A 10,544-nucleotide genomic window follows, 5' to 3' on the forward strand; every position below is an offset into this window, starting at 1 on the left:
GGCGCACGTGCAAGAGCGAGACAACCAGCTGGGCGACAGCGCACTTTGGTCTGGCACAGAAACGAGTACAGCTTCGATACACGTCGTTTTGCCAAAAGCGTAGCAGAGCAGTCTAAGCGATGAAAAAAATAAATGAGGAAAAAAGTCCGTGAAGCGAAAACCGTAATTCCTACAGTGCGAGTCACGCCATTGTGTTTGCAAAAAATATTTGCCAATTGTGCTACGGGCAATTTTTCGGAACGGCCGAATTGTGCGTATAATGAAAAAAAATACTACTTAATTTTTAAGCAATTTACAAATTCTTGCGTGCTGCCTGCCTGCTGTCGGTGTGTTCTTGCTTGCATGTGTTAGTGAGTACGATTACTTTCGCGCTGAAAACCTTTTTCCACTGCCCTTTCGCTGGAATCTGGGCGAATATAGATAGGACACAAAGCACATATAACTGATTTTTACTGCAGAATTGATCGAGACATGTGGAATACAATAAATGAGATTGTGTAAATAACTGAATATAGTGGCGCATACAGTTGCACGTGTGTGTGTGCTAGCATGTGCGTGTGTGTGTGTAAAGGCGCGAGTTTCCGTTTGCCTAGGCTAATTGTAGTGGAAAAACTCAATAAACGGAATTACATAAAAACATGGTGGCATGATCGGCAGTTTCCCGCCGGCAGAAGATGCCCAATCTTGGAAAATTGTAATTTTCGAAAGTAACCGCAATGATTTCGTCAGTATGTAAAGTAGTCTGTCAGTCCCTGCATATGTTTGTGTGTGTGTGTTCTATACAGTTTTTTTTATTGCGCATCATGGTGTGCAATAGCGCGCTTTCTGACCTCTCTCTCGCTCTCATGGGTTCTCTTGTTGGCCAAAGCGACGCTGTGTGTGTGTTGTGTACGCATATGTAGCATATGTACATAACACGCCGGAAAAGACAAAAAAAAAAAACCATTCCAAATTTTGAAATCTTACGGAGGCGGGCGGTTTAAACGAGATAAAAAATAAATACACCAATATTGTTCTTTTATATGATAACGCAGTAGTCTCGGACCGAATAGTATGCCTTTATTTTGTCGTCCTAACGCTGAATTGCCGAAAAATAATAGCCCGTTTTTGGAAAATTCTCGACAGGATTAGCATAAAGAGACGCCTTAGGAGTCGAACGAACCAAATGCCGCAGCAGCCGGCCAACGTATTAGCATCAGAACGATGGCCCCAGCGCTCACAGCCGAGCCACTAAGTCCAAAGGAGAAGCTAACCAGCACCGCCTCGCCCTCGGCCCGCAGCTCCTCGGAAAGCGGAGGAGTTGGATGTGCAGTTGGCTTGGTCAAGAAGCCGGCAACACCCACGCCGGCCACGGCCACCACGCGGATTACCCGCTCATCAGCGGCAGCGGCCTCAGTTACCGCTTCCCCGCATCTACAACAGCAGCGATCCTCGCTAGCAATCAATAACAAGCGAAAGTCGGGCAACGCTAAAGCCAGCAATGAACCAATGGGGCTGAGCACAGCCCCGACTCCACACAGCACCACTTCACCAAATCCCTCGACGGATACTGCGGCAGCCTCCACCTCTGCCGTGGAGCACAACAATAACGACAGCAACAGTACCTCCGCCGGCAACAGCACCTCCGCCGACAACAGCTCCACGCCCAAGGACAACTCCACCGCTCAGCTACTGGCGGATCTAACCATCAACTTTGAGGAGACCATATCCGCGGAGATTTGCCTGAGGAAAACCCTACCCGATGTGAGTCTGGGGAAAGAGCCGGTTCCGCCTGCCTCGGTGCTGGCAGTGGCCACAAGTTCAACGAGTGCTGGCAGCGCTCTATCCTTATCTGCAGTGGATGAGGTGACCAAGATAGAAATAGATAATATAGAAGGTGGGTCTAAGGAATCACTCCAAATAAATAGTCTTGACTCAAAATTTCTCTCGCCCACTGTTTCAGAGCGTCTCAGCCAGCTAGATGGGAATGCCACTGGAAGGCCCGAGGAGCATGTGGCACCACCTTCTGTTCCGGTACCCGTGCAGGAGGCGCCAAACACGCCCACCAGGCCACAGGCGCCACCAAGTGCCCATCTTGAGTCTCCGCAGCCGGCGCGAACACAGCAGCAGTCCATTCAACAGATGACGCCGCAAAGCACCACCAGTTCCAACAATTTTCTCAAAGACGGAGCAGCTGGTGCTGTTCTAGAGGATCAGGATATCGAGGAGGTGCTTAAAGCGCTCAAAACATTTGACGGTGGCCATGTTAATCCAGATACCATTTGCGAGTTTTTCGACGAAGTTTGGGAAGAGGCAGCACCGGCAGCGCCATTGCCGCCCGCGCCACCCGAAAATGTGGTGGATGTGCCGGGCGCGAAGCCCAGCTGCAGTGGCATCCTCGTTAGCGGCAGCAACATTTCCCAGCCGAATGTGATTATTAAGCAGGAGCAGCGGCCCTGGCAGGAGAGTCATGCTGAGTTGGAGCAGCAGCAGCACGTTATCTCGCGCAGGATCGAGTTTTTGCTACGCAGGATGCGCAAGCTCCAGGCGCGAGCGATGTGCCGTCACGCGAGCGAGGAGGTGGTTGGTATCATGGAGTGGTCTGCCCGCAGTTCCCATAAGGCTCCAGTTCCAGCGAGAAGTTCCACGCTGACTGAGCAGGAGGCCACTGTCCTATCGATTGTCTCAGGGCGTCCGAGCTCAACCTTCTGGGAGGAGCAGAACAAGCATCCGCTGCCTGCTAGCCAGATGAGTAATGTGATCCGGCATATTGCGACGGCGGCAAAGCATCAGCAAATCTGCCACTCAGCCAGCGGAAGCTCTGCTACTCTGGCGCCATCCTCCAGCTGGTACAACAGCTGCAACAGCTCTGCGCTGCCGATGAAGCGTCCACGAAAGAATCAACTTGATGCTTCGGTTGCAACGGGTGCCACACCCACTGCACCTGCGCCAGGAGCGGTAACATCTAGACAGGCAGCTGGCACGACGGGATCCGCAACGGGTTCGAATACACCGCGGGCGGATGATATCGTGCCCGGCTACGACACCTATGTGACTAATGAACTCACCCATGTGTCTGGCCTGCTGCACACGGAGCTTCGAGAAGTACAGAATGCCATCGACTCGGACGCCACGGAGTCAAGTTCTGGTGGAGAATCCGCTGACGAGATGGTAACCTACAACAACAACCAGCAGCTCTCGCTACCAATGTGAGTACTTCGTATTATTTATGTACATACTTAGGTTATCGGGAATATTTTACAAGTAAACTTTCTTCCATCTTTTTTTGAGGGGGGTTTTCAGCTTCTGTCATCTTTTTAAGATCATTCTTTTGCTATAGAATTTGTCCGATTAATGTTGGCTCGGTAGTTTTCTTTCAAAATTGTTTTGCTTTGACAGGCATTTTAAACATGATTTAACGTCGTCCTTAGCAATTGAAAAGTTGTAATAGGCTTTGATTAGAGTTGTTGTACCTAATTATCGCATTTACAATGCGATATTTCAACTATTTCAACAGTTTTTATTAAAATTGTTAATTAGCGATTATATATTTCTTTTAGCTTTTTTTTTGTGGTATTCTCTTTCCTAATGCTCTTGAAATTTGATTCTTTGCAGCACTCGACGCGCTGTCTGGCGATATTCGAGAGATCGTGCAGCCATTGCCCTGCGCTGGTCCTGGCTCTGCTCCCAGCTGACCGATTTGGAGATGAAGATCCGTCAGCACAGCGACCTTTACATGGATCTAACTCAGTCCAAGGGCGAGATCCAGCTGGAGTCCACAGCTAAGACCTCACCGTCGCTAGCACAGCCGGCAAATGGCATTAAGGAGGAGCCCGGATCCGACTACCTCTGCAGTCGGGCACGTCCATTGGTGCTGTCCGAGTTCCGCAAACGCAAGCTCTTCCAGACCACGAACATGCACACGATTTCCAAGAAAGCCGCACGCCCCAGCAACATTAAGTGTGGCTGCCAGTGGCCGCAGGTGCCATGCACACTGTGCACGGGTCGGACAGACCCTACGGCGCCCAGGGATCTGGTCGAGACGATGATGCCGCAAAACCGGGTGGCATTGCTCGATGCTGGCTACCATCCAGTGCTCAGCTTCGCCAGCGGTGAGTGGGAGGTTACACTGAGTGGACCCATTTGGTTTTCGTCCATGATTATTTCTTATCATCTGTGATGGTTTAACATTATTTATTCTACACTTGAGATTTGAACTGAATTGATTAAAAAGTAAAACTTTAAAATGCAATACTTGCAAATAATTTTTATTCGAAACTAAAACATTAAAATCCTCGTATTCTTTACATTGGATTCCAAAATGAAAAGAAATAGTCGGATGATGACAGCTAAAGTGGAATTATGTTTGAATATATTCTTATCCCTATCATTCTTGTTTCCCAGATGTCAGTCAGTCGGTTCACTTGGAGGCCGTTGCCCGCCAGCCGGACTGGCAGTACCGCGTCATGCGCAGCCAGCCCAAGGCCATTGTCAAGGCCATGTGGAAGGCGGAGCGCGAGACGATAGCCTCAGGCGGTGTCGGCGGACAAGGTGGCAGCCGGCGGTCGGGCGATGCGGCGAAGCGGCGTTATATACGACGCAAGGAGCGCAACAACAACTCAAATAAGGAGGCTGGGAGCGGAGCTAAAGCTGCTGCTGTCGCCGCAGGAGGAGCAGGCGGAAACGGAAGCAGTAGCGTCGGGGGAGGGGATAGCGGAAACGGTACTGGTACTGCTACTACTTCTTCTTCTACTACGCCTACTACAACGCCACTTGTGGCCAACAGTAAATTATTGTAAACATGACGAAATTCGATAATTGTTATTAACATAAAACAACAACAATCTTTTGCATCTCTTCTTCTTCTTTTTCTTTGCATCGATCAACCAAAACACGAAATTCCACCAACACCATCAACAAACACCACCACCAACAACAACAACGAAAAACCCCACCAATTGTTTTATTTTGCCATTCCGTTCTTGTCTCCGTTTCGTCCCCGTTCCGCATCCAAATCACGGACTTGACGCAACATCAGCAGCGGCCAGGGGCAAGCGGCAACCACAACACCCAACTGGAGCGAACAGTTCCAGCTCGCTGTGGCCAGACTCTCGCCAACGCCAACGACAACGCCACCACAGTCCCTCCTCAACCTCGATCTCGGCACTGAGCGGCGCTAAGAAGGCACGCAAATCCGCAACCAACAGCAGCAGCAGCAATTCCACACAGCAGCAGCAGAATCACCACGGCACCAAAATCAACAATCATCATCTCAATGGCTACGGCGATCAGTGGGGGGAGCAAAGCAGGAGTCGTCGCAACTCTTCGCCCTCCAACAGTCATAAAAATGAGAGGTATGTTTCGGATTCAATAACTGATCCCAGGGATTCGCGATAAGTAGTCCTGCTTTTTTTTTATAAGATAGATTGTTATATATAATTTATATGTATGTTTCCCTTGCAGAACCTCTGAGCGTCGCGTTCGTCCCATCTACGACATCAATAACATCGTTATACCCTACAGTATGCTAGCCCAGTCGAAAATGGAGATAATTCCCTACAAGGAAATACCCATACCCAAGTAAGTATTCAATTTTGCGCTAAGTCCTTATTTTATATATATATGTCGCATAATGTAAAATACCAAGATTTGTGTATATCTATTAAAATCACCCATTCCATCTTTGCTTTCAGGTGGCGCATTGTAGACAGTGATAACGATAAGGGAAAACATTCGTCAGATGAGTCAATGGAGCGCAAACTGAGCAATGGCTGTGTCGCATCAAAGTCAGAGGAGCTAGCCAAACAACAGCTACCACCACCACCAGATCAAGATCAAGAGCAGCCGGCCCTGCAGCCTCCGAAGGTTAATGGTTTAAAGGAAAATCAAGCAGTCAAGCACAATAACAATAATAATACAAACAATAATAATAATAAAAATGGACTGGTAAATGGTAACGCCAAAAAGGATGAACTTAAGGCTGCAGAGGATCACGATACGCAATCAAAAGAAGACGACGATCCAAAGGAAAAGGTGGTCAAACCCAAGCTCAACGGAAACTTGATAAAGAATCCGATTGACAAAACTGCCGAAACGCAAGACAAAATTGCTCAGCCAGCACCAGAACCACCACTGCCAAAGCGACCCAAGCTGGAAACTCCAACCTCCAACGAGGTCACCAAGGCTAATGGGCAGTTGGTGCAGCAACAGCTGGAATCCCGTGAGAGCGAGGAGGAGCCACAGCATGTCGACGAAGATCTTTCGGATGAAGCGTTTATTATGCGACATCAGCGAGCTCTTCTCGAGGAGCGACGCCGCTTCGAGACTTTCCTTAAGTTCCCCTGGAGCACCCGATCGCGTGCAAATAGGCGCGTCGATAGTCGTGCCGAATCTAGTGGCGCCAACACACCGGATCCCGCCTCACCAGCTCCTCATCTAGGCGGCCCTGGTCACGACAACGAAAGCATTCCCTCGCCGCTGGCGTACCCACTGGACGCTTTTAACGAAAGCGGTGAGCTGCTGACTGGCGGACAGGCACGCCAAGCTCGTCGTCGGACTACGTCTAGCAAGCTTAAGGATCAGCTGGAACGGCGCAGCACCACGCCCGATCTGCGGGAGGTAAGTCGATGTCCAAGTTTCACATTTGTTGAACTCATATATAAAATAAATTCTGGTTGTGCCTATTACTTTTGCCGAATTTTGTTTTCAAACTGCTTTGAATGTTCAAATACTGATTGTATAGAATAGTTTTCTAATTGAAACCCTTTTCCTTTTTGTATAGTCTTACACTGTGATGCCATCTCCCTTTGAGCCCTTGAACTTTCCGCTCTCCGACGAGGTCTACCAGCGATTGCTAGCCGAGACATATGCGCCGCCCAGGTCAATGACCGTCTCAAAGCGGGCCAAAAGCAAGTCGATATCCTCGAACTGTGATGGTGGGAACACCTTCACAGGAGGCAGCGGCAGTCGGCGCAGCAGCAAGTGCAAGATTAAGCCAAATGGTCAGCTAAATGGCCAGCTCAATGGCCACCCTGCGGCGGCGAAGTTGAACGGAATAGATGCGGCAAATGAAGGTGGAATTTCTGAGCCGGAAGAGGAAGAGATGCTGCTAGAAGACGAGGATGACGACTATCCCAAGCATCATCTGGCGCCGCTGGATGACGAGGAGCCGTCGACACCAGATGTCGAGCATGAGCTTTACGACTCGGCGATCGATGCCTATCTCGCTGATCCGGAGGCGCTAGAGGAGGATATGGGCGAGGATCCCTTCGAGGACGACGATCCCAACGATCCGGAGTGGAAGACACGGACCGAGGGTGTTCGCAGCAGACGCATCTAAGACCAAAATCCAAAGTTTTCGTTATTTAAGACTTTTAAACGATTTGTCAATTTTTAAAGCCACAACACACACACACCCACAAATCAGCCGGAGCAGACCAACAAATTTTAATTTGTTTCAAACGGTTTGGTTTGCACTCACAACAGCATTGCGTACTCTAAGCAATCGTCTAAGTTATTTAGTTCTACGAGCCCACAACAAAAAAAAAAAACACAGATACGCTACACACAAGTACACAACAAAACAAACACGAAGCAGAAGCGAAAATCTTGAAACAATGTAAATACAAGCTAAACGCATAGAGCTAAGCAGTTACTGATAATTGTACACTAACCAACGATCAAGAAATCATCGAACGCACCCACCACGTCGCGTGGACGTGGTGGATGCGGTCGGTTGGAGCACTGGTCAGCGGTTAAGTAGGCACCACAACAAACCCACTTGGGCTTCAAGCCGAAGTGCGCTAATGATAAAAATATTAAGCTAATCTAAATATATATATATATACGAAAACATTTAAATATATACCATATGCATACATTAACGTGTAAATGCCGAAGAGAGCAGTTAGCTGAAGATTTGAAATGTATTCGCACCTGCACACAAACGATATAACAACTAAGCTATAGAAGGCAATTATCTGTAAATTGATCAAGCTTAACCATTAGCTAACCAACCATTAGCCTTTAGCCCAGCAAGTAATCAGTCGGCGTTGGGGCCGTGTTTTTCTTATATTTTAAAAAGTTTATCAGCTGTAAATGTATAGAGCGGAATTCGAAAGGCGGTGTGTGAAAATGGATCGAACGATAAATGTATGTATATGTATTTTAGTTGCTTAGGCGTTTTCATTTCTACCTTATAAACACGTTAGCGGCTAATTGTAGCAATTAATACTATAAAACACAAAAAAAAAAACAAAAACAAAAAACAACAACCATAAGGAAACCTAGCGCGGCTATGTCCGTGAAAATGTTTATTCTAATTTCGTTTTTACTATCTACTGCGTATGTTTCACCGCAAAGCTAGAATCCAGTTTAATTCGTTAAAACTTGAAAAGAAATACAACAGAAATGTGAAGATTAACTAAGGACCGCAAAAATACAGAATTATATATTCTTAAAAATGACACATGGAGCGCCAGAAGTGATATGCTGGGACCACCATCGCCAGATGGTGGAATCTGGCCAACATGTGTGTCGAATAGTTTCACTAGCTGACTTCACCAGTTGACTTCAGTGGGCGATTGAACTTGGAATCGAAATGATGGTAAGGGCGGACAACGCACTGGCGGCTTTAAGGATACTGACTCCCTTTCAAGAAGTTTTCATTGCTTTTTCTGCTGGCCTGGAGCTGTGTGTTTCTGGGAAGCACGGGTTCTCTAAATCGGATTGGGAATTCTGATATAGGCTTTAAATCCTTGGAGGAGCTAGTCTTGATTAGAAAGACTTTGGCTGCACAGGCACTAAAGCTAAGGGGCTTGGAGATAAATCTGCATCGCGTGCTCAGCAAGGTGGTGTTACTCGCCGATGCAGTTGTGCAAGTACCTGGAAGATACTCCTCCAAAGAAGATCCCCTTGCCGTTCTATCTGAACGTCTAAATTTGTTGCTGGAGCGACTGAACCAGGAAGAAAGAATATCTACGAATTTGCTGGAACTCAAAGAGTGGTCAACTAAAGTGTGCCAAGAACCTTCCCCAAGCCAGACCTTACCAAAGGAACTTACTGAAGAAAAGGACGAGCCGAAAGTGGGCAAGTTATAGTGTATCATTTTCAAGTTTCATCGACTCACCCGGTGACATTTTCCAGACTTTTACCAGCCCGCCAAATCCGATTGCCATGAGCTTGACGAAGGTGTCCGGGTGGATGGCGTCTATAGGTTTCTGGTTCCGGAGCGCAATGAAGTCCAGCGTGATTTGTACGAGCGTTATTGCGCCTTCGCCACCGACGGCCCCGCCTGGACAGTGATCCAGAGTAGAGGCGGCTCCTTCGATCCGCACGAAAATTTCAATCGCAGCTGGGACGAGTATCGCGCGGGTTTTGGTAACTTATCCCGAGACTTCTGGTTTGGCAACGAGTTCGCGCACAAGATTCTCTACCGCGACGATCATGAGCTGAGAATTGAGCTGCAGGAGGCAGGGGAACCGCTGGATTGGGCGGAGTATCCACTCTTCTGGCTAGACAGCGAGAGTTATAACTATCAGCTTTCGGTGGCTGGTGAATTCCGTGGTTCACTACCGGACGCTCTGGAGCAGCACAATCGGATGGATTTCAGCACTTACGATCGGCGAAGGAACCACGCGAAATCGGCAGATTCCACCTGTGGCGAGGATTACGGTGGTGGCTGGTGGTTTGATCGCTGCACACAGTGCAATCTGAATGGAGAACATGGTGTCCACCAGAGAGCAAGTCCAGCCATTATCTGGATGAACTGGCGGACCGGGACCGATAAACCGAAGAGCTCGCGGATGATGATTCGACCCGTAAATCCCACTCCGGGCGATAACTCTGATGGGGATTAGGCGGCGGAGAACTGGGAAATTTAAATAGCAATTCCAATCAAATGTTGCACGTATTTCTGCAATTGAACGTTACCGATAGTTGGCACTGCAAATAAACGTTACCGATAGGAATCGAATTTACTGGCACTTTCTAAATAATTCTGTGTTTATTCCTGATTTAAGCTGTTTCCATTATTATGAAAATTGGAAGGTATTTTCGTATCATAGGATTTCCTTAATTTGTCTAAAATTTGAGGAAAGCAGGAATTTATCGAGTATTATCGAATGAATGTGAGTGAAAGCAAGAAAAGTCGCGAGCTAAGCATTATGGGGCGCCAAATTTATGAATTTCAATGATTAAAATGAAATATGTTTAAAATGATCTTGGGGCAACTGTTTACAAAATTTATTGAGTCATTATTATAATTATTAAGATAACGTTTCTTCGACAAGAATTGCACACAATTTACTCAAGTTTACAATGTAGTTACCACACAATGGCAAAGTTTTGCTTTTGGCCACAAAATAACCTTGCACGAAGCTAGTTATAACCCAGCGACCTTAGATTATTAATAAAATTTACCCTAAGATTATAATAATTTCATTAAAAACTGCAATCAAAGTTTCCCTTTTTGTTCGCATTGGCGCTCAATGTGGCCGCAGAAAAATACCGCAAAACGACAGTAATAAAAAAAAGTACTAAAATGTACACATATGACTAAAACCAAC

General features: G+C 47.2%; 2 protein-coding genes and 1 non-coding gene across 14 annotated transcripts; 2 read left to right on the top strand and 1 right to left on the bottom strand.

The window, feature by feature from the left end:
• The first annotated feature begins 78 nt into the window (after positions 1-78).
• nsl1 (non-specific lethal 1) lies at positions 79-8,399 on the top strand. 12 transcript variants are annotated; one of them, NM_001275684.1, is made up of 9 exons: positions 79-250; positions 1,126-1,876; positions 1,943-3,188; positions 3,595-4,091; positions 4,384-4,701; positions 5,018-5,333; positions 5,443-5,559; positions 5,673-6,597; positions 6,761-8,399. In NM_001275684.1, exons 2-9 carry the CDS (start codon positions 1,204-1,206, stop codon positions 7,316-7,318), a joined length of 4,650 nt encoding a protein of 1,549 aa, NP_001262613.1. In that variant the 5' UTR covers positions 79-250; positions 1,126-1,203; the 3' UTR covers positions 7,319-8,399. The 12 variants fall into 12 exon arrangements, with proteins under 12 accessions (NP_001262613.1, NP_001163622.1, NP_001163623.1 ...); NM_001170151.3 differs by having other exon boundaries at positions 79-497; positions 6,761-8,222; NM_001170152.2 differs by having other exon boundaries at positions 79-350; positions 4,384-4,707; positions 5,021-5,333; positions 6,761-8,222.
• A 172-nt stretch (positions 8,400-8,571) lies between these two features.
• On the top strand, positions 8,572-9,950 carry CG9593 (uncharacterized protein). The gene is made up of 3 exons (NM_142236.2): positions 8,572-8,584; positions 8,637-9,066; positions 9,124-9,950. The coding sequence occupies exons 1-3, from the start codon at positions 8,579-8,581 to the stop codon at positions 9,834-9,836; spliced, it is 1,149 nt and encodes a 382-aa protein (NP_650493.2). The 5' UTR covers positions 8,572-8,578; the 3' UTR covers positions 9,837-9,950.
• asRNA:CR45891 (antisense RNA:CR45891) lies at positions 9,151-9,792 on the bottom strand. The gene has a single exon (NR_133405.1).
• Positions 9,951-10,544: the final 594 nt, after the last annotated feature.

This window comes from Drosophila melanogaster, chromosome 3R (genome assembly GCF_000001215.4).
Source record: "Drosophila melanogaster chromosome 3R".
Taxonomy (NCBI): Eukaryota; Metazoa; Arthropoda; class Insecta; order Diptera; family Drosophilidae; genus Drosophila; species Drosophila melanogaster.

What these genes read in the sequence shown, in the direction of transcription:
- nsl1 (NM_169672.4), top strand. Translation starts at nt 1,204, where the DNA reads ATGGCCCCAGCGCTCACAGCCGAGCCACTAAGTCCAAAGGAGAAGCTA. An exon ending in AACAGTCATAAAAATGAGAG is followed by an intron (nt 5,334 to 5,442) that starts GTATGTTTCGGA and finishes TTTCCCTTGCAG; the next exon opens with AACCTCTGAGCGTCGCGTTC. An exon ending in AAGGAAATACCCATACCCAA is followed by an intron (nt 5,560 to 5,672) that starts GTAAGTATTCAA and finishes CTTTGCTTTCAG; the next exon opens with GTGGCGCATTGTAGACAGTG.
- CG9593 (NM_142236.2), top strand. An exon ending in AAAGGACGAGCCGAAAGTGG is followed by an intron (nt 9,067 to 9,123) that starts GCAAGTTATAGT and finishes GACATTTTCCAG; the next exon opens with ACTTTTACCAGCCCGCCAAA.